Source organism: Loxodonta africana, chromosome 2, assembly GCF_030014295.1.
Source record: "Loxodonta africana isolate mLoxAfr1 chromosome 2, mLoxAfr1.hap2, whole genome shotgun sequence".
Lineage (NCBI taxonomy): Eukaryota > Metazoa > Chordata > Mammalia > Proboscidea > Elephantidae > Loxodonta > Loxodonta africana.
In genome coordinates, this window is record NC_087343.1 from 186463805 (window position 1) to 186486359 (window position 22555).

A 22555-nucleotide genomic window follows, 5' to 3' on the forward strand; every position below is an offset into this window, starting at 1 on the left:
GGATACCGATTGGTTTAAAGTCAGGAAAAGTGTGCGTCAGGATTGTATTCTTTCACCATACCTATTCAATCTGTATGCTGAATAAATAATCCGAGAAGCTGGACTATATGAAGAAGAACGAGGCATCAGGGTTGGAGGAAGACTCATTAACAACCTGTGTTATGCAGATGGCACAACCTTGCTTGCTGAAAGTGAAAAGGACTTGAAGCACTTACTAATGAAGATCAAAGACCACAGCCTTCAGAATGGATTGCACCTCAACATAAAGAAAACAAAAATCCTCACAACTGGACCAATGAGCAACATCATGATAAATGGAGAAAAGATTGAAGTTGTCAAGGATTTCATTTTACTTGGATCCACAATCAACAGCCATGGAAGCAGCAGTCAAGAGATCAAAAGACGCATTTCATTGGGTAAATCTGCTGCAAAGGACCTCTTTAAAGTGTTGAAGAGCAAAGATGTTACCTTGAAGACTAAGGTGCGTCTGACCGAAGCCATGGTATTTTCAGTCCCATCATATGCGTGTGAAAGCTGGGCAATGAATAAGGAAGACCGAAGAAGAATTGATACCTTTGAATTGCGGTATTGACGAAGAATATTGAGTATACCATGGGCTGCCAAAAGAACGAACAAATCTCTTAGAAGTGGTACAACCAGAATGCTCCTTAGAAGCAAGGGTGGTGAGACTGCATCTTATATACTTTGGACATGTTGTCAGGAGGGATCAGTCCCTGGAGAAGGACATTATGCTTGGCAAAGGACAGGGCCAGCGGAAAAGAGGAAGACCCTCAATGAGGTGGCTTGACACAGTGGCTGCAAGGACCGGACGGTGTTTTGTTCTCTTGTGCATAGGGTTGCTATGAGTTGGAACTGAGTCAAAGGCACCTAACAACAACAACATTATGTTAAAGATGTTTTAGTGTATCTGGAAGTATTTCGGAAATGCTGCTGGCATAGTGGTTAAGTGCTATGGCTGCTAACCAAGAGGGCAGCAGTTCGAATCCACCAGGCAGTCCTTGGAAACCCTATGGGGCAGTTCTACTTTGTTCTATAGGGTCGTTATGAGTCGGAATCGACTTGACGGCAGCAGGTTTTTTTTGTTTTGGAAGTATTTCTTTAACTTTTTTTATGCATAGAAAGTACAGTATCTGTTATATACTAAGACAGACAGTTGACTAACTGACATTAAATACGAACCTTACCTAACTGTTCTGACTTAGGTATAAATTCGATTTAAAGACAGATTTAGGAACAGAACTCATTTGTAATCCGGGAACTGCCTATTTTGGTATCAGTTTCCTATTGCTGCTGTGACAAATTACCACAAATGTAGTGACTTAAAACAACACAAATTCCTATATTACAGTTTTAGAGGTCAGGAGTCCTAAGTCAGTCGCATTGGGCTGAACAGACAATTATAACTTAGGTTGGGTTATTATAAGAAATATAATGCCCAGCACAGGGGCTGGTAACTAAGTCTATAAAACTGTGTAATCTTTGCTTGGAAGAGATCTTCCTTACCCCTTAGGTAACTTCCAATTGACAGTGCAGTGAATTAATTAATATGGCCCTCCTAGCTATATAGTCTTTGTTATTTTTGTTGCTAGGAGCTGTCAAGACCTTATGTACAACAAAGGAAAACACTACCCAGTCTTGCACCATGCTCACAATCGTTGCTATACTTGAGCCCATCATTGCAGCCACTCTGTCAATCCATCTTGTTGAGGGTCTTCCTCTTTTTTGTTGACCCTCTACTTTACCAAGCATGACGTCCTTCTCCAGGGGACTGGTCCCTCCTGATAACATGTCCAAAGCATGTGAGACAAAGTCTCGCCATCCTCACCTCTAAGGAGCACTCTGGCTTTACTTTTTCCAAGACAGATTTGTTTGTTCTTCTGGCAGTCCATGGCATATTCAATATTCTTTGCCAATACACTAATTCAAAGGCATCAATTCCTCCCCGGTCTTTGTTATTCATTGTCCAGCTTTTGCATGCATATGAGATGATTGAAAACACCATGCCTTGGCACACCTTAGCCCTCAAAGTGACGTCTTTGCTTTTTAACACTTTAAAGATGTCTTTTGCAGCAGACTTGCCCAATACAACACATTCTTTGATTTTTTGGCTGCTGGGGCCATGGGCATTGATTGTAGATCCAAGTAAAATGAAATCTTTGACAACTTCAATCTTTTCTCCATTTATCATGATATTGCCTATTGGTCCAGTTGTCAGGATCTTCTGGCTCCTTACAAATGACTGGGTGGGGTTATGCAAATGAGGTCCTTGTGGCCCACCAAGGGGATTGGATAGCTTGCTAATAATGTAAATAAGGTGCATGGCACCCTTATGGGGGTGTGACCATGCAGATAAGGTATATGGAATCCTAATGAGGGGATGGGTCAATTTTGCCATCCTGCTAGGCTTAAAATGAGTCATCCTACATGTGGGAATGGAGTATCTTACTACCAACAAGAAAGAAGAGCCAGGAGTGGAGCACATCCTTTGGACCCAGGATCACTGTGCTAAGAACTCCTAGATCTAGGAGACAGAGAGAGAGGTGTAACACTAGAAATGGCAAGAAATAGCAAGAAGCAGCAGCAGAGAAATGTCAGCAGCAGAAGCAGAAGCAGTAGAACTAGGAGACCAGCAGGAAACAGCATGGTGGGCTTCCCAGCCTACGGAACAAGAGAGCTGAGTGCCTTTGGGCCAAGGCTTACTGGTGGAGTCAGATGCCTCCAGGCATTAATCGTTGGATCTAAAAGAGCTTTGTGTAACACTTGCTGGGGCAGGACAGAAGCCGAGGGGCCAGAGAATGGCATGGCTGCAGGCATAGCTGATAAGAGGCTGTCCTGATCAAAGAAACTGAATCCTGGTTCCTGCACTTGAATTGTAACCTTATAAACCCCATGATTGTGAGTATTGTCAGTGAGTTCTGCATGGCCACTGCAATAAATTATCGAACCCAGCAGCTAAGCAGAGAGTGGCTAGGAGGGACAGTTGGTATCAGAATTGGTGAAAAGTTTGGAGGGTAGAGGCATGACTGACCTCTGCCTCATAGGAATCAGCCCTGGGCTGTTGATCTTGATTCTCTTTCCCCCTTGTGAGGTTAGAGGAGGTTAGACGGCCCCACCATGCCACTTTTACACAATCCCAGGCATAATTTCTGGGATGAGGCACTTACTATCACCGTCTCCTTTCCTTTGGATAATGACGCATCATATCTTTCCCAGACTAATGGAGTTTCATTTACCTGTTTCTTCTACTATTTTTCTCATTTCAGTGAATTTATTTTAACAAATCAGCTGGTATTTATCGAGCACTTACTCTCTTGGGCATCAGGCAAATACAGAAGAGTGGTCTAGGGGAGAGCTTATCATATTACACATGCTCTTTGTGGATCTGTCTGTCTTCCTCTTTAGACAAAATTTCTTAAGAGCAGGGACTGTGTCTAGTCATCTTTTTATTTCAGGACTTGCTTCGGACATAATAGTAAGGGCTCAGTGATGGTTTGTGGGAGGAAAATGGGAAAAAAAAGAGAAGAAGGAAGGAAGGGAGGGAGGGAGGAAGGCAGGCCAGCAGGCAGGCACACTTGCTCCCTTTCTTTAGATAGTGTCTTTGGGTAGCACGCACTTATCAGATTGGGGTTCAGTCCAACTTCCTCCAGCAGCAATTCTAAGCTGGACACTCACAGCCAGGAATACAAAGGAGGAAAGACTAGAAAACTTGCTGCACCTCGGGAAGGTGATAAATTAGCATCTGCCTTGCTTCATATGAGCAAATTTCCCAAGTCTGCCTTCGAAGATACAGCATGGTTTCCACGATGAAAGCCAGGCACTGTTCCTGTGTTGGCATCGACAGAGATGACTTGCCCTGAAGTCCCCCTCTGATCATCCCAATAAGCCCTAGGGATGGGCATGCATCTCCCCCGCCCCCCCATTAGCCCTCAAAGGCCCATGAGCCACCTCCTATATGTGTTTCCAGTTAGACTCTGCCCCTTTAGGTTCACTTTTTGATTCAGGCCCCATACTCTCTGAATGACTGCAAAAGTCTCCTTACTGGCTACCCTAACTTCAGGCTCTCCTTCTCAGCAATACACTCTCCACACTGCTGCTGGAACAGTTTTTCTTAAATGCAGATCTGATCATGCCAATGCCCTGTTAAAAGCTCTCCAGTGGCTCCCCATTGCCATGTGGATCATGGTGTTCATTAAAAATGTAGTGATGTAATTTTAAAAGTATTTGTTGGTGGCATATGACATACAAAAAATCATATATGATTGTTAAAATGTTTAATATGAAAATAAAGTCATAGAAAGAATAATTCTTTCTCCCTCTCTCTCTCCTCCAGCCTTACCAAACTTAACTTTCTTCATTGCCTCCCTTGCTGACTGTGTTCCAGCTATGAATCTCTAAAAGCATCAATCTCTCACACATGCTAGTGATTTTTCACATGTTGTTCCTTCCACCTGGAATGCCCTTCCCCTGGGAGAACTGCTATTCAACCTTCAAGACTCAACTCGTGTCACTTCCTGAGTGAAGCCAGAATCAGGCCTGTCTCTCTGGGCTTCCCCATATCCAATCATAATGTCAACAGAGCCCTTAGCCCATGTCCTGACACTGCTGGTTTACTCATCTGCCCCCTTGCTAGACTGTGAATGCTTAAAATACAAGGATGGTGTCTTATTCATTCCATGATTTTATTCTCATATTAAACATTTCAAGAATTGTAAGAGATTTTCCTCTACTTGTTTGTCAGTTTGTCATACTGTGGGGGCTTGCGTGTTGCTGTAATGCTGGAAGCTATGCCACCGGTATTCAGATACCACTGTCGCCTACAGTGGACAGTTTTCAGCTGAGCTTCCAGATTAAGACAGGCTAGGAAGGAGGACCCGGCAGTCTACTTTTGAAAAGAATTAGCCAGTGAAAACCTTATGAATAGCAGCGGAACATTGTCTGATATAATGCTGAAAGATGAGCCCCCCAGGTTGGAAAGCACTCAAAAGACGACTGAGGAAGACCTGGCTCCTCAAAGCAGAGTAGATGTTAGCAACATGGATGGAGTCAAGCTTTTGGGACCTTTATTTGCTGATGTGGCATGACTCAAAATAAGAAGAAACAGCCGTAAACATCCATTAATAATCAGAGCATGGAATGTACGAAGTATGAATCTAGGAAAACTGGAAATCATCAAAAATGAAATGGAATGCATAAACATCGATATCTTAGACGTTAGCGAGCTGAAATGGACTGGTATTGGCCATTTTGAATTGGACAATCATATGGTCTACTACGCTGGGAATAACAACTTGAAGAGGAGTGGCATTGCATTCATCATCAAAAAGAACATTTCAAGATCTATCTTGAAGTACAACACTGTCAGTGACAATATCCATAAGCCTATAAGGAAGACCAGTTAATATTCAAATTTACCCACTAACCTAAGCCAAAGATGAAGAAATTGAAGATTCTTCTCAGCTTCTGCAGTCTGAAATTGATCAAACATGCAATCAGGATGCATCGATAATTACTCGTGATTGGAATGCGGAAGTTGGAAACAAAGAAGAAGGATAGGTGGTTGGAAAATGTGGCCTTGGTGACAGAAATGCCGCTGGAGATCGAATAATAGAATTTTGCAATACCAACGACTTCTTCATTAAAATACCTTTTTTCACTAACATAAATGGTGACTATACACACGGACCTCACCAGATGGAACACACAGGGATCAAATCAACTGCACCTATGGAAAGAGATGATGGAAAAGCTCAATACTATCAGTCAGAACAAGGCCAGGAGCCGACTGTGGAACAGTCGCAGTCAAGCTGAAACTGAAGAAAATTAGAACAAGTCTATGAGAGCCAAAGTACGACCTTGAGTATATCCCACCTGAATTTAGAGACCATCTCAAGAATAGATTTGACGCGTTAAACACTAATGACCAAAGACCAGACAAGTTGTGGAATGTCATCGAGGATATCGTATGTGAAGAAAGCAAAAGGTCATAAAAAGACAAGAAAGAAAAGACAAAATGGATGTGAGAAGAGACTCTGAAGCTTGCTCTTGAATGTCGAGTAGCTAAAGCAAAAGGAAGAAATGATGAAGTAATAGAACTGAACAGAAGATTTCAAAGGGCGGCTCGAGAAGACAAAGTATTATAATGACATGTACAAAGGGCTGGAGATAGAAAACCAAAAGGTAAGAACACTCTTGGCATTTCTCAAACTGAAAGAACTGAAGAAAAAATTCAAGCCTCAAGTTGCAGCAGTGAAATATTCTATGAGGAAAATGTTAAACGATGCAGGAAGCATCAAAAGAAGACAGAAAGAATACATAGTCATTATACCAAAATGCCAAGAAATTTGGAAGACAGCTACCTGTCCAACCGACTGGAAGAGATCCATATTTTTGCCTGTTCCTAAGAAAAGTGATCCAACTGAATACGGAAATTATCAAACAATATCATTGATATCAACACAGGTAAAATTTTGCTGAAGATCATTCAAAAGTGGCCGCAGCAGTATATTGACAGGAAACTGCCAGAAATTCAGGCCAGATTCAGAAGAGGATATGGAACCACGGATATCATTGCTGATGTCAGATGGATCGTGGCTGAAAGCAGAGAATACCAGAAAGATGTTTATCTGTGTTTTATTGACTTTGCAAAGGCACTTGACTGTGTGGCTCATAACAAATTATGAATAACATTGCGAAAAATGGGAATTCCAGAGCACTTGATTGTGCTCATTAGGAACCTGTACATAGATTAAGAGGCAGTCATTCAAACAGAACAAGGGGATGCTCTGTGGTTTAAAATCAGGAAAGGTATGCGTCAGGGTTGTACCCTTTGACCAAACGTATTCAATCTGTATGCTGAGCAAATAATCCGAGACGCTGGACTCCATAAAGAACAGAGCATCAGGACTGGAGGAAGATGCATTAACAACCTGCGTTATGCAGGTGACACAACCTTGTTTGCTAAAACTGAAGAGGACATGAAGCACTTACTGATGAAGATCAAAGACCATGGCCTTCAGTATGGCTCACACTTCAACATTAAGAAAACAAAATCCTTACAAGTGGACCAATAAGCAATATCATGATAAATGGGGAAAAGATTGAAGTTGTCAAGGATTTCATTTTACTTGGGTCTACAATCAACACCCACGGCAACAGTAGTCAAGAAATCAAAAGATGAATTGCATTGGGCAAATCTGCTGCAAAAGACCTCTTTAAAGTGTTGAAAAGAAAAGATGTCACCTTGAAGACTAAGGTACGCCTGACCCAAGCCATGGTATTTTCAACAGCCTCGTATGCATGTGAAAGCTGGACAATGAATAAGGAAGACCAAAGAAGAATTGACACCTTTGAATTGTGGTGTTGGCAAAAAATATTGAATATACCATGAACCCCCAAAAGAATGAACAAATCTATCTTGTAAGAAGTACAACCAGAATGCTCCTTAGAAGCAAGGATGGCAAGACTACATCTTATATACTTTGGACATGTTATCAGGAGTGATCAATTCCTGGAGAAGGACGTCATTCTTGGTAAAGCAGAAGGTTAGCGAAAAAGAGGAAGACCCTCAACGTGGTGGACTGACACAGTGGCTGCAACAATGGGCTCAAGCATAACAACAATTATGAGGGTGGCACAGGACCGGGCAGTGTTTCGTTCTGTAGTACATAGGATCTCTACGAGTTGGAACCAACTCAACAGCACCTAACAACAACAACAAACATAATTTCCTGTATGTAATATACTACCAGCAAATACTTGTGAAATGACATCAATACACTTTTAGTGAAACTTACTGCCATGAACTGTTTGGGTCCTGGGGATGGAATAGTGATTGAGGCAGGCAAGGTCCCTGTACGTATGTCCATTATGTGTGACATACAGAGACATGTTGACAAATACATGGACAAGATAATTTCAGAGGGTGGTAAGTGCTCTGAATAAATACAACTGAGTAATGGGCTTGAAAGGAGGGCAGTGGCAGTGGGAGAAGGACACTAAGGAGGAGACATGTGAGCTGAGACCTGAGTGGTCAGAAGGAGCCAGCTGTGCGGAGGGTATAGCAGTGCACGCAAAGGGAGCAGCAAGTGCAAAGGCTCTGAGGCAGGAAGGAGCTTGGGGTGTTGGAGGGGCAGAAAGGAGCACGAGAGGCTTAATATGAAAGAGAGAGGACCCAGATCCTGCAGGGCTGACCAGGAGTGTGGACACTATCCCAGGTGGAGGGGCGGACCTGGATTCACAGAGTTGCTACAAGTGATTGGGTGCTTTGTGTCCCTCCGTGTCCCTCCCCACACTTCCCTCACCCTCACACAAGATTACCTCCTGTTCACCAGGGCGGAGACAGCCCTCATTAATCTCAGGAAGCGGGAGGGCAGACGCAGGCAGTGCAGCAACACACACTAACTAGAGAACACAAAGGCCGCCTGCCCAGCTTTGTTTTGAAACTGTCAATTCCAAATTCTGCTAGCTGGCAAAGACAGGGGTTATTGATTTTCCCTTCTGGAATGCATGTCCTACAGAGTCCTCGCAAATAGAAACCGAAAAACAGAGGAAAACATAACTGCTGAGAAAGACAGGGCAAGGGGACTTTTTTTTTTAAAGCAATCCATACTGGTTTTTGTCTTTTTTCTTTTTATGCTTTGTTGGGTTGTGCCTTGTCATCTCTCTCTATCTCTTTTTTTCCAACTCATTTCTCTTTTCCTATCTCTATGCCTATCTGATTATTCTTTCTCCCTCTCTCAAAACCTCTTTGTGTGTCTCTCTGTGTGTCTCTGTATTTATTTCTCTTTCTGTGTCTCTGTGTGTATCTCCCTCTATGTCTCTGCCTATCTCTCTGCCTCTTCATGTCTCTATCTCTCTCTCTGTCTATCTCCCTTTCTCTCCTCTGTATCTCTGTGTTTTGTCTCTCTTTCTTTCTCGCTGTGCTTTAGTCCACTGTTTGCATATTGATGTGTCAAATGTTGGTCTGTTTAGAGGCTGTTTCTCTCTGAGTGTATTTCTTCAGATCCATTTGTCCATCTAACTGCCTGTATATCTTTAAGTACAGCACTTCTTGCCCTTATAGACAGGCAGCAGAGAAGGGGACCAGCCCATAAAATCAGCTGGATCTTTCTGTAATCGCATAGAGTGGCATCCCCAGCTAACTACTTTCTCTTCTCTGGAGAAGTAGGAAGCAATTAGGGGCTTCCTTCCACTGTCTAGCGGGCAGGGCACCAAGTCCCTTAGGTGTGAGCATTACGCTGGTGGCTCTCCAGTCCCACTGGGCTCAAACAGCTATGTCCTTTCTCGTTGCTGCATTAAAAGTGGCACTCTTGCCTGCTTGCTTAGGTCAATCAGGCTCTCCATTTTCTAGCAGCCTTCTTGGTTACTGTTTCATTGTTCCTGTTGCTGGTATGGCCAAATCAGGAAGAATCAAGGTCTATAAAAATGTCTATAGGTAGGCAGTTCAAACCCACCCTGAGGTGCCTAGTATGACAAGCCTGGTAATCTGCTTCCTAAAGATTACATCTTTGAAAACCCTATGGAGCACAGTTCTGCTCTGCACACATGGGGTCGCCGTGATTTGGAAGAGGATTGATGGCAACTAACAACACCACCAACAACAATGCCCAAAAGATAGTGGCTTCTGTTATTAAACGGGCAGTGACGGTTCAGTGGTAGAATTCTGGCTCTCCATGAAGAAGACCCAGGTTTGAGTCCCAGTCAATGCACTCCGGTGCAGCCATCACCTGTCAGTGGAGGCTTGAGTGTTGCTATGATGCTGAACAGATTTCAGTGGAGCTTCCAGACTAAGATGGACTAGGAAGAAAGGCCTGGCAATCTACTTCTGAAAAGCAGCCAGTGAGAACCTATGGATCACAATTGTCTCCATGAATTGGGGGCCAATTTGATGGCAGCTGACAACAACAATAACATCTGTTACTCAGGGTGTGCTAAGTGGGTAGTCCTAGGTCTAATTTGTTCTGTTGACTTTGACCAAATTACATACATTAATTGAGACTTAATTTTGTCACCTGGTAAACAAAGGTAAATAGGGACTATTTCTTCCTGAAAAATGTCAGGACAAGCAAGGAAAATCCGTGTCAAAGCTATAAAATTGTAAATAAAATAGACAATCCTTGATTTTTCTCTTCTTAATGTTGCATATGGTGTCATGGATAGGTCTGATCAATCGTCATTTCATGTATTATTTAATTTTAAGCCTGATACTCCAATAATTTATCTTTTCTCCTATTTACTCAAGGTAATACGCCCACTTCTCACTTACTGACATAGTTAGGTTCCAAAGACCAGGTTGTTATGCAAAAACCAGCGTTATGGCAAATATGGAGAATGACCACATCAGATCACGATATTATGTGGGACACATATGTCCTTCTGGACCTGAGAGGCGAAAATGTAGGTAGGCGCTATATGTCCCCAAAACCAAACCAAACCTGCTGCCATCGAGTGGATTCCAACTCATAGAGACTATATGTCCCACCGGTCATGAAAATGTTACTGCCAGACATATGTCGTTATTGCACAAAATAGCTGGATAGTAGATTTTTAACTATTATTGTAATGGTGAAATGTTGAATAATGAGATAGCCGATAAGTGAGGAGTAGGTGTGGTAGAATAGCGTTAAATTCCCTGAGCTCACACAAGGTGACGTGATGAAAGAGACTGGGGGCTGGGAGGTAGTTCTTAAACATGCTGATGACAGAGATCTGTGTTCCTGAGATTTAAAATTTGCTATAGCTCATCCACAATACAGACAATTCACATGTGGGAAATCGCGGTTTGGTAGTAGGAGTGTTTTCTTAATAGTTTTTATACAAACTTAATTTCTGCAAAGCATCTCCTATTTTACATGCACTGATGCATATTTAAATGTACAAACTCAATTATCACCTCTACCCCAGTGCTTGCCTTCTCTGAATTGGCTCCTTAGCTCCAGTCGTGTATCTCCAATTACCCACATGCCATTTCCTCGTAAGGCTGTAAGATTATTTAATCTACCTCCCTCTTACTAAGGCAAAGGAAACTGAGACCCAGAGATGAATGTGAAGTAGGACTTTATTAAAGTCATTCAGACTTGACAGGAACAGGATGGGCTGTCAGATTCAACAATTTTTTAACAAAGACTAGATGCTCTGTCCTCACTGTCCACGTAAGGCTTGACATCACTTGACCACAAGCCAGCCCTTTCTCTTCCTCCTGAGCACTCTATCTCTATGGAGGATAAGCGCCAAGAAGGCAGGGCTCACAGATCTATATATCTTATTCTCTACTCTTTTTCCTCTGAACTGGCATTTAGTAGGAGTTCAAAAATATTTTTGACGGACGGACGGATGGATGGATGGATAGATGAATATGAGAATGTGCTATCATTCTCTGTATTATCTGAGCTTGAGCTCATCATTTTTCACTTTTCTTCCTCTGGCCTCTAAATAACTCCTTGACGGCTATGTTCTGTTGACATTTTTCTCATAGGGCTTCTTACTTTGGACTTGTCCTCTCGGTTCTGACTGCTCTCCCTGAAGTGCCAGCCTAGATCCCACGTGTTGGACTACAGACTCATCATCCTGCACCCAGCCTCTCCTTCCTCCTCGTCCTCCCCTATGCTGTCCTAGGTTTCTCTTCCAGAATACACGATGTCATCATGACCATTACCAGGCTAGAAGCCATCCACATTCTCAGTAGCTACATCTAAAGTCCATACTTCCTGCAGTCAAGGTCTCCACAATCTAGCCTCCACCTCTCTTTCCAACCTTATTACCCACTATTCTGCCTCACAGCCCCTCCACTCCCATGAGATGTCTCTGCTCCTGTCCCTTGAAGCACACCTTATACGGCTTTGCCTCCACAATTTGCACACAGACTTTGTCTTGTTTACACTGTGAATTCCAATCATCATTCAGGCTCAGCTAAAGTCTTTACAATTATAACAACAACAAAGAAATGTGACAGCAACAATAACTAGAACTTTCTAAATATCCACCATGTGTCAAGCATAAACTTAAAAAAAAAAACCAAACCAAACCCATTGCCATTGAGTAAAAAAAAATTTTTTTTTTTTTTTTTTTTACATAGTGACCCTATAGCATAGTACTAGGCTATTTATATGCATTACTTTATTAACTTTCACAAAAACTCTACGAGGCAAATACAATTGTTATCCTTATTGTACAAGGGAGGAAACCTAGGCTCTGAGGTGTCAAGTGATGTACCTAAGGTCAGAGACACAGTATGTAGAGCAACTGGAATTCAGATGAAATTTATCAAACTTCCAAAGCCATATTTTTAGTTCTAGACTGTACTGCCTAAAGCTACTTTTCTTCCCTGTAACTCTTGACAGCCCCCTACTATGCGCAGCCACTCATTTGCCAGCTTTCATGTTGATTCTGATACATATTAACATTCTCTTGTATCCATGTGGTTTTTTGTCCCCAGTTATGCTGGAAGCCACCTGAGAATATGAATTGTACTCCCGGGCGTTTAGGTTCTGCCCAACAAATACATGCTGATAGAACTGGTTAAAAAATGCAAAGTAATCAATCCTCCTTTAGTTCTGTCGGTTAATTCTTCTTTTAAGCAGTGAGTTTATGCCCGTCCTCCCCAATCCTGGGAATAAACAGAGAGAAGATCCTTGCTGATTTCAAACTCTTGATGATTGCGCATCTGTATGGCCTGGAGAAGGTGGGCCTGACGGTAGTTCTTGGAGTGGCTCAGGTGTCTGTGTTCTTGAACCTTTTATCTCCTGAGGCCTTTGTGTGGGTTTAAAGATATTACAGGAAAAAAGAAAACAAAACAGAACCAAAAAAAAATCTCAGCAACTACAGACGACTTCTGTGGGATTTTGTCACTTTCTTGAGAATCAAAATGTAATCGGTAATTATAAAGCCCTGCTTATACACCAGAGTCCCTGGTTGGAGCAAACGGTTAAGTGCTCAGCTACTAACAGAAAGGTTGGCAGTTCAAACCCACCCAGAGGCTCCTTGGATGAAAGGCCTGTTGATCTACTTCATAAAGGTCATAGCCATAAAAGCCCTATGGAGCAATTAGACTGCACACGTGGGGTCACCATGAATCGGAATTGACTCCACGGCTACTGGCGTGGTTTTTGGTTGGCTTATACATCATCGCAATGGTTTTTTATTTTTACTTTTGTCAACTGGCCCATTTAAAATGAAAGCCATGAGATCTAACAGATGTATAGCCTTATAGTAAAATGTTCCCGCTAGACCCCATCATCAAGAAGCTGGCTGACGTTGAGTTAGCCATTGTCCCTCTCTGGGCCTCAATTTTCTCACCACTGAACTGTAGGGTTTTAGAGGATCTTTAAGTTCCCTTTTGACCTGATATTCTGGGATGTTAATTAATACAATCTGTTGGTTTTGGTTCACTTGCACATTCTTAAGTTCCTGGAATCCAAGGAACAAAATGCTATAAAAGCAACTCTGAAATGTTAAAAGTGCCACTGGAGGGCGAGAGATCACCCACCATTATTTATTCAGCGGTTCTGAAGGTTTGGTTTTCCCATCTCATTTTCACAGGGAGATATACAGAGTCAGCAAGTTACTCCTTGAGTGGGGTCTACACCTGTCTTGCAAAGGAACTCACATTCTATGTCTCTTTAGCTGCTCCCCGCGCTCTGTTCCTCTCCCGCAAACACTCCCAGAGGAAGCAGCAGACAGCCCTCTAGTCTAAGAGCCCCTTGCAAAGTTCTCACCACCTTCCTCCTCCCTTCCTTCCCTCCCAGATGCCTCTGCCCTCTTGTGTGCCTTGTGTGTTAAACAACAAAAGCTTTTCTCTAAGGCCTCAGCAACACGGGAGGCAGCTAACCTACATCTGGAAACCATCGCCAGCTACCTTTCAGGATCTCAGTAAACGAAAATCCCTGCATTCATTATAGGGAAAGTGACAGTTAAAGTAGTTTTAAGAAAAGCCTCCTCCAAGACTTCTCAAGCTGAATTTGAGCCTGAGCAGGAGGCCAGCGGGCAGAAATGCTTGCTCAGGCAAACCAGACCTTCTCCATGCCCCTCTCCAAACACAGGTTCTGAGCACATGGACAACAGTTGCTTGGGGAGAAAATTCAGAAGGAGCACAAGCTCCGCATGAAAGTAAGGGCCCAGGGATAACGGCAAACAGTGGAAGCCAGGTAGGAAATGATGAAGGTTATTTGGCAAGTTCAAAAACATAGTGTAGATCTTTGTGGTGATGGAACAGTTCTACATCTTGATTATGGTGATGGTTACACAGATCTACACCTGTGATAAAATGGCACAGAACTACACATAGACACACAGACACACATACGACTGTGTGTAAAACTGGTGAAATCTGAGGAAGAAAATCTGTGGATTGTACCAATGTCAATGTCCTGGTGTTGATATTATACATAGCTAGGCAAAATGTTACCATTGGGGGAAAAGGGTGAAAGGGTACCCCTCTAGATTTTTTTTTTTTAACTTCAATCTATACTTATTTCAAAATAAAAAGTAAAAAACAAAACAAACAAAAAATCCACCTAGTGCAATGGATCTATGTCTTCCCTGGACTTCCCAATACTGCCTGGAAGGAGCCGATTATGATCATATTAATAACAGTGAGATCTCCGTTATCATCATCAAGGCTCCCATTTATTGAACACTTACTATGCACTAGGCACTAATTTTTTTTTTTTAAACATTTACTCAGTTACACCCAACATCCCACAAGGTCATAATCTCCATTTTATAGAATAAGATAATGATGTTGGGAGAAGTGAAATTGCAACCAGGGCCCAAGAGCTATTGTGGGGACAGGCTCTGACCCAGGCTTGTGACTCCCATGCTTACGCATGGGGACAAATAACCAGGGACGAAGAGGGCTCTGTCAGGCTGCTGTGGCATCCGAGGTGTGTTCCCTGGAAACCACTGCAGCGCATCCCTCAACCAGTCTCCCAGGCGCCTGGACAGCAGCACTGTAAAGCACAGTGATGCCCCATCCTTCCCACCCTGCTCTGGCCAGAGAGCCCAAATTAGCCATATCTGTAGAGAAGCAACAAAAACATCACTTACAGGTTCTTCACGTCAGCGATACCGCGGAACGCCTTTCTCGGGATCCCCTGGATCTGGTTTTCGCTCAGGTCTCTAAACAAGAAGAGAAGTACACCGCATTAAAGACCCAGGCCCAACTCGATCTGCATCTTATTAAGATAACAAAACCCCTTGGAGGTTTCCTCTGCAGTCAGGAGGGTTTGGGGATTGTTTAGTCTCAGGCCCAGGCTGCTACAAGCATTCACATTGTTCCCCAGTGATGGCCTTTGCTGAAATGGTTACCAGGCGGGGAGCAGCTCGCGCTCCCGGGCGGGCTCTGTGGGTGGTCTCGCACCTCCAGGCCACGAGCCAAGATGCTGGGTTATTTGTTGCAACACTGCACCCAGTGCTCTGTTTTGCCACCTCCCAGAGATGACCCCGTCCCCTCCCCCATGGCCCTCCTCCCCCACTGCAGGGTCAACACTACTCAATCTCCCATCTCACAGGGCTGCTCAGGACTCCCTGCCTTTGTCATCTGGGATGGGAACAGAGGCTGGCCCTTCTGATTTTCTGATGGAGGGTGGCCGCCTCAGCTCATTCTAGAGTACCCGAGACCTCTAGGGGCCTCCTGGATCTTTTCAGTGACAGGCATGATGAATTCAAATTACATTTCCATAGACGCATCCACAGTCGGGGTGGCACTGGTCCCTCATCTAGCATTAAGTAGCTTTAATATGTTTTTTGGAGGGTAAGGAACAGTTGGGGTTTGCAGCTGGCTTAAACCCAAGTTGTGTTCTTGTCCCAGGGTCCTCTTTAACCATCCCCAGAGCCTCAAGTTCCCTTCCTAGGACCCATGCAGGTTTCATTTTGCAAGACCCAACACACGAACCTTTTTCATTCATCTCAGTGAGGAATCAATCTGCAAAGACCCATCAGGCCTCCAGGATGTACAAAGCAACCCTGCGGAGCACTCATGCCAGGTCTCACCCAGGATTCTCCTGCACAGCCAGCCTCAGGCTGCAGAAGCTGCTGGAGGAGGGAGTGCTTGGAGAGACAGGGCTAGGGGCACAGTCAGCTCTCACTTGCAAATGGAGGGTTCTGCTAGTCTATATTTTCCCTTTCGAAATAGAAATATCTTTATGTTCTCTTCTGATTATAAAAGATACATTGTGATGAGAACACACACACAAACTTGTCAGATATTAAGATAAAAAAAGTGAATTACTCAGAGATCACCAGTCTTACAAATTAGGACATACAACAGTCTGTTATAACCTACTGTTTCACTTACTGTATTGAGGTCATCTGTCCGTGTCTTTAACGGTACACCTACAACAACATTTTAAGTGGCTGTTTGTCATCCAGTTGTACAGATTGCTCTACATTCCCAAATTGTTAGGCATGCATTTATTTATTTACTTAGTTACTTATTTATTTGCCATTTAAAGAAACACTAGGACAAATTTCCCTGCTGGTGGATTTTGGGGCAGCTGTCCAACGATTTCCTTGATGCAAAGTCCTATAAGTAGAACCTGCTGGATCACAAGGTAAAAACACATCTGTAGTTGCTGAATCGTCCTATACATGGGTTGCACCATTGGACAGTCCCACACTGATTTTCCAAAGGCACCTAATCAAAAGCTATAAAATAGATATGCCCAAATATATTTGGGAGGAGAGGTCAGACAACCAACCTCCACTAAAACCGGGCCTTTGAAATTCGCCTTTTGTACGGGGACAGGAGGAAAATAGAAAGTAGAAGGGAGGTATCCATTTATCTGCTCTCATGTATACTTGAAGATTGTCTGGGGCCACCTGTAGGCATTTTAGGCACCAAAGCAAGGCTCAGAGTTGGGGTGAGGTGCAGGTGTAGGAACACCTAGGCTTCTAGGGCGGAATAGTAGGGCACTCCCCATCTCAAACACAGTTTCCCGTGCCTGCAACTGATATAAGTACACTTAGCTGCACAATGAGCCCAGTGCAGGCTCCCTGGCTGGGCCTGATTCAATGAGCAGGGCTCCAGCCTAGAGTCGGGCGCTGAACAAAGCCCACGATGACAGCAGAGGTCAGGCGGTGTCACCAAGGCCACACCACTGCTCTCCATCAGCCTCCAAGAGAAGGGGGCCCTGGTCCTGTCATCTGACTAATTCAGTTTCTACCAAGCATCTGGGCTACACCCAAGGCTCTGGCAGCCACTCCCTACGGGCCCAGTCTTTCCTGCCAAGTAAAGGCTGCCTCCAAGCCACCAAGCCCCAGCCTATGACCCTCCCAGGCTGCCTTTGGCCACTCTGAGAGGAGAGCTAAAGCCACACTTCTGGTAAACAGGTGATGACCAAACTTGGAAGCAGGGGGAGCAAAAACGAAAGAGGTTTAGAATGGCTAGCTCTAACCATGGCGGGGAAGCTGGAAGAGGGACACGTATTCCTGTAATGCATTAACTGTTTGAGTACAAGGCGTCCCCAAACAAACTGGAAGGGATAGCTATTGCACAGAGCCTCTGGTTTGCAGTATGGTGGAATGAAGAGAGGAGGGTGATAGATGAACATTGATATTTAAAAATAATCTGGTAGTGATGTTGGGAGACCTCCAACAAAGGCAATCACACAGACAAAATCCTGCCCTTCAGTGGGACGGCTACTTCGTTTTCTGTTCACCATTTTCTTTCTGTAAATATACCCAGCCTTACTCCTAGTTCGGGAGTCCCTGGGTGGTGCAAATGGTTAACCACTTGACTACTGCCAGGGAGGTTGAAAGTTTGAATCAACCCAGGGGCATCTCAGAAGAAAGGCCTGGTGATCTACGTCCAAAAGGTCACAGTCATTGAAAACCCTATGGATCGCAGTTTTACTCTGACACACATAGAGTTGCCATGAATTGGCACTGACTTGATGGCAACTGTTTTTTGTTTTTCTTTTGGTACTCCTAGTTTATTAAGGAAACTCTGGTGGAACAGTGGTCAAGAGCTATGGCTGCTAACCAAAAGGTTGGCAGTTCAAATCCACTAGGCGCTCCTTGGGAACTCTATGGGGCAGTTCTACTCCATCCCACAGGGTCACTATGAGTCGGAATCGACTCTTCGGCAGTGGGTTCACAGTTTATTAAGGATTCCAGTATAAAGCAGTGCTTCCTTTCCACCTCCCTACCATTGCTTTCTTCCTGTCCCAACTGAGCAAAATAGTAGATGATAGGAAATTTGTCTGTTCCCCAGGACGATCTGCTTGTAAATTTTTATTAATTTTATTTTCCACTGAGCCGCTCTTCTCCGGCTAACAATACAGCTGCCATCCATCTGCAGGATTGTATATTGATTTCATAAATACCTCCAGTGGGCTGACAAAGTGACAGCTTTAATGGTGTTACTGATGGGGCATGGAGGAGGGTTCAGGGCTGGAGGCTTCATTTTCGGTAACTGTCCCTTCACAATTATCGCAGGGCCTTTGTGAGGTTCCCTAATGGTGTGTTTATCTCAGCGGGATGCCGGACCATGGAGCTATTGTTAAGTACTATCCTTGAGAAAGACAAGAGCTACCGTTTTTTCAGCTGACACTTAAATAAAAATAACAAAATCTATCTGTAATGCCCAAGAGCCTAGTTCTGGCCAATTGCTTGTTCGGGTTTTAGTGCCTCACCCTTCATGAGGGAGACAGCTCACGGTGAGCAGGGCAGAAGTGCTCGGAAGTGACCCGAGATAGGGATCTTTTCTTAACATTAGAAGAAAGGTATGAGGATGGAGTTGGGTGGAAATATGCTGGGGTCTTCTGGGGAAATAAATATGGGTGGTGGGAAAGGCTTCCTTGGTTGAAAAGCAGGGCTAGGGATTAGAAAGACTTTTTAAATAATTAGGGCTCTGGAAGAAAAGGAGAACCCCATTAGCTAAGTGCATTTTCCAGCTTCTGGAAAATGATTAACCGGTTGATTATTCCATCCAAAAACACAAGACCAAAGAGGACTTATTAAGGAGACAGTAAGTCAAATGGGAGCTGGCAAGGACCAATATATCCCCCTTCAAGCCAACTCCCCCGCCCCCTTTTTAATTTACTAAAATGCTTTGGACACAGATTAACTTTCTTCACAAATTTATTATTGCTTCATCTACCTTGCAACGGGAAGTGCAGACACTTTGATAAATGGATTGAAAGGTTGTCTAGTTCCAGGAGAGCTTTTTTTGAAATGCTTCTCATAGCTCTTACTGCAACGTCAGGCAGGCTTTGTTCTCCAAGTGACCATGGGTGACAGTCCCCACTCTCACCCCTGCCCTGCCCACCCCATGTCTACCAGGGCTAGGTCACGAGGCAAGGAGCAGGAAAATGGTCTCCTCTTTGCTCCAGTGGAGACAGAGCACTTGTCTTGGTCACATTCATGCTACCAGGAAGTCCTGTCTGGGTTATATGGCAGTTTGTGGGGGATTTGCTCTAAGGTACCAATCCTCAATTACTCCAAAGCTACAAAATGGGGCTAGGAAGCCTCCTGACACTTGGGGAATTCTTGTTTCTGAAGTGAGTGGAGCCACTTATTAGCTGTATGAACATGCATGCTACTAAATGCTCTATGCCTCAGTTTCTGTGTCTTTACAGTGGGGCTACTAGTATTCCTGACTTCATAGGTTAAATGTGAACATGAAATGAGTTCATATGTGTGAAGCGCTTAGCACAGCACCTGGAACAAGCATTCAGTGAATGGCTGCATTTATTTTTTGGATGTTTTCCCATTTAACCCTGAGTTTGCCTCCTTGAAAGGGCCCTTTGTATGATGCCCAGGACATAAACCTCCAACTCTGCAATGAATAAAATGCATAAGTGTTGCTAATACTTTTTTTTTTTTAATCAAATCTGAGGGACGGATTAGAGCTTTCTCATTAATTTTTACCTAGACAAGAGTATCCATATTGGATTTAAGATCCTTTTGTGTGAAAAACAGGAGAGCTTGATTCAGGAACAAGGTCTGTCTGAGGTTGGGCTCTCTCAGAAGCACACAGCAGGCCAAGGTGTCAGTGGGTAGGTGACAGATTAAGGGAAGTGCTCCCAGGAGAGACCACTGAGGGATAGAGGAGGCCGGATAGGGAAGAGAAAAAAGATGTGATCAGGTCTACCACTGAGCACCTCCAAGCAAGGAAGCTGGGCCTTTGCAGTCCTGTAACAGACTGTCTTTGGTGAGGGAGCAGCCAAGAGAAGTACAAATTCCTAGGCTCTCCCTGTTCTCCATTGGGGGGGGGTGAGGTGAGCACAGCAACCCAAAAATAGGCTGCTAAAGAGGTTCCCAGCTATGAGCTTTTAGCAGCAAAGTACAAAGAAGCAGGGAGGAAAGGCCCTAATATCAGTAAAAGGGACCCAAGGGGATCCAACCCAAAGCTTTCATAAGAATGCTTCAAGGACCATTCTTCTGAATCAGGATGTTCTCAGAAGATTAAAAAGATGAGACATTGAGGGCCAAGAATTAAGAGACCACCAACCAGTCGCCATCCAGCTGACTCATGGTGGTCCCTGTACGTGTCAGAGCACAACTGTGCTCCGTAGCATTTTCAGTGGCTGGTTTTTCAGAAGTAGATTACCAGGCCTTTCTTCCAAGGAGCCTGTGGATGGACCATAACCTCCAACCTTCTGGTTAGCAGCCCAGCACGTTAACCGTTTGCACCACCCAGAGACTCCCAGGAGGCCACAGAAGAAGCTAATCGACCAAAGAAAACGGGAACAACTCAATCCGGTACCCCATGAGGTTGATAATTCTTTGTCTACCTCTGCAAGCCCCTTGCACTGAGAACAATCATGGTGCCTTCTTAGTAACATTAAAAAAATCCACCAACTCTTGATTTGTTAAACTAAAATAGGGATGATCTAAAAAACATTTATATTTGTAGCCATTATTGGATTTGGGATTAGGGCTGTGGATTGCCATTTTTGATTCTTTTTGGCCTGAGTATATATTAAAATTACGATCATATTCACTGCCTAGTAGGAAGAAACTAGCTCATTGGTGTGTTAGGTATCAACTGAAATTCATTTAGGGATTTTAAACTTTCTGATGGATAATCCATGAATTTAAAATTTCTTGTACTCACAAGACTACCATCCTTTATAAAGCTGATCACCACCCATCTGTCAGTTTGTCAAACTGTCATACAATGCTGGAAGCTATGCCACCAGAATTTAAAATACCAGCAGGGTCACCCATGATGGACAGGTGTCAGCAGAGCTTCTAGACTAAGACAGGCTAAGAAGAAAGGCCTGGCAATCTACTTCCGAAAATTAGCCAATGAAAACCTTATGGATTGCAACAGGACATTGTCCAACTGGTTTGCTTTGAACACGGCATCAGGAAGGATCAATTGTTGAAGGATGACATGATGTTTGGTGAAGCAGAGGGCCAGTGAGTGTGAGTGGAACTCTCGTTGAGATGAGTAGGCACAATAGCCACAGCGATGGACTTGAACACGCCAGTGACCACGATGCAGGACCAGGCATGGTTGCCTGCTGCAGTATATAAGGTCACTATGAGCCATAATCGACTTGACAATCTCTGTCTACCTATCTTTATCTATAGAAAACTAAATCCTGCGCCCAACTCCTAACATATAGTAATCCCGTGACACATCAGTCTGCTCCAGGAACTAAAAAGAAAGATATTATTGTTTTGCTTTCTTTCATTTTATACAGCAGGAGGGACAGACATGCAGGAAAAATTGTTCTCTGGGGATCTCACAATGTGGACTTGAGGGAGGATTTATCTTAATAGGTAAATCTCCTCTGCAGGCAATTTATCTTAATAAACAAGATTATCGTAGGCAGTTGGGTCACTGTCAAAACCAAATGAGCCCCACACATATGTCCCAGCTAAGAAGCCCTGGTGCCTCCAGCTGGGTGTCTAGTCAATGGCATCCTTTGTCCGCAGGAGATTACACCAGTCACTGAATGATTTCCTGAAAGAACTGCCACGTATCTCAGGGATCCAGAGAATCAAAGTATCAACGGGGGACAAAAAAACCCCAATGATTTCCCACTGCTCCAGTTGTGTTTCTGAATATTTCATTGCAGCAGGAGTTTACATTGCTTGCTCCCTTGGTGTTAAAAAGTTACTGAATGAAAGATATCAACAAGAGCTCTTTCCCTTCTGCCTTCTCTGACAAGTTGATTAGAAAAGTCTGAGCCACACCATTCAGATATTTAACACTGGCTGATGAAATGGCAGCTCAGATTCCTATTTCACTCAACAAAAAGGCATTGAACACCTACTGTGTGCTGCACTGCACTGAGACACAAAAGTGACCAGATCCAACTTCCAGTCCTCAGGGAGCTTACATTTACCTTGTATACAAATAAACGGACCCCCTTACATATACACCAGGGCTTCCAACCAGTTCATTCTGGTTCGACCCCCTGCTGAGAATTTGCATGTCCACCCCAGATATACTGAATTAGAAACTATATTTTAACAAGATCCCCAGGTGATTCTTATGTATACAGCCCCATGATCTGTTGCAGATCAGACCACTGTTATCCACAGGGTTTTTGTTAGCTAATATTTGCAAGTAGATCACCAC

The 22555-nt window shown here is 43.8% G+C and overlaps 1 protein-coding gene across 2 annotated transcripts in view; it reads right to left on the reverse strand.

Moving 5' to 3' along the window:
* SLIT3 (slit guidance ligand 3) overlaps window positions 1–22555 on the reverse strand; it is a 754510-nt gene that overhangs the window by 224370 nt on the left and 507585 nt on the right. For both annotated transcript variants that reach the window (XM_064279080.1, XM_064279081.1), the window contains exon 5: window positions 15064–15135. In XM_064279080.1, coding sequence (XP_064135150.1) covers window positions 15064–15135 — 72 coding nt within the window. The remainder of the gene's footprint in view (window positions 1–15063; window positions 15136–22555) is intronic.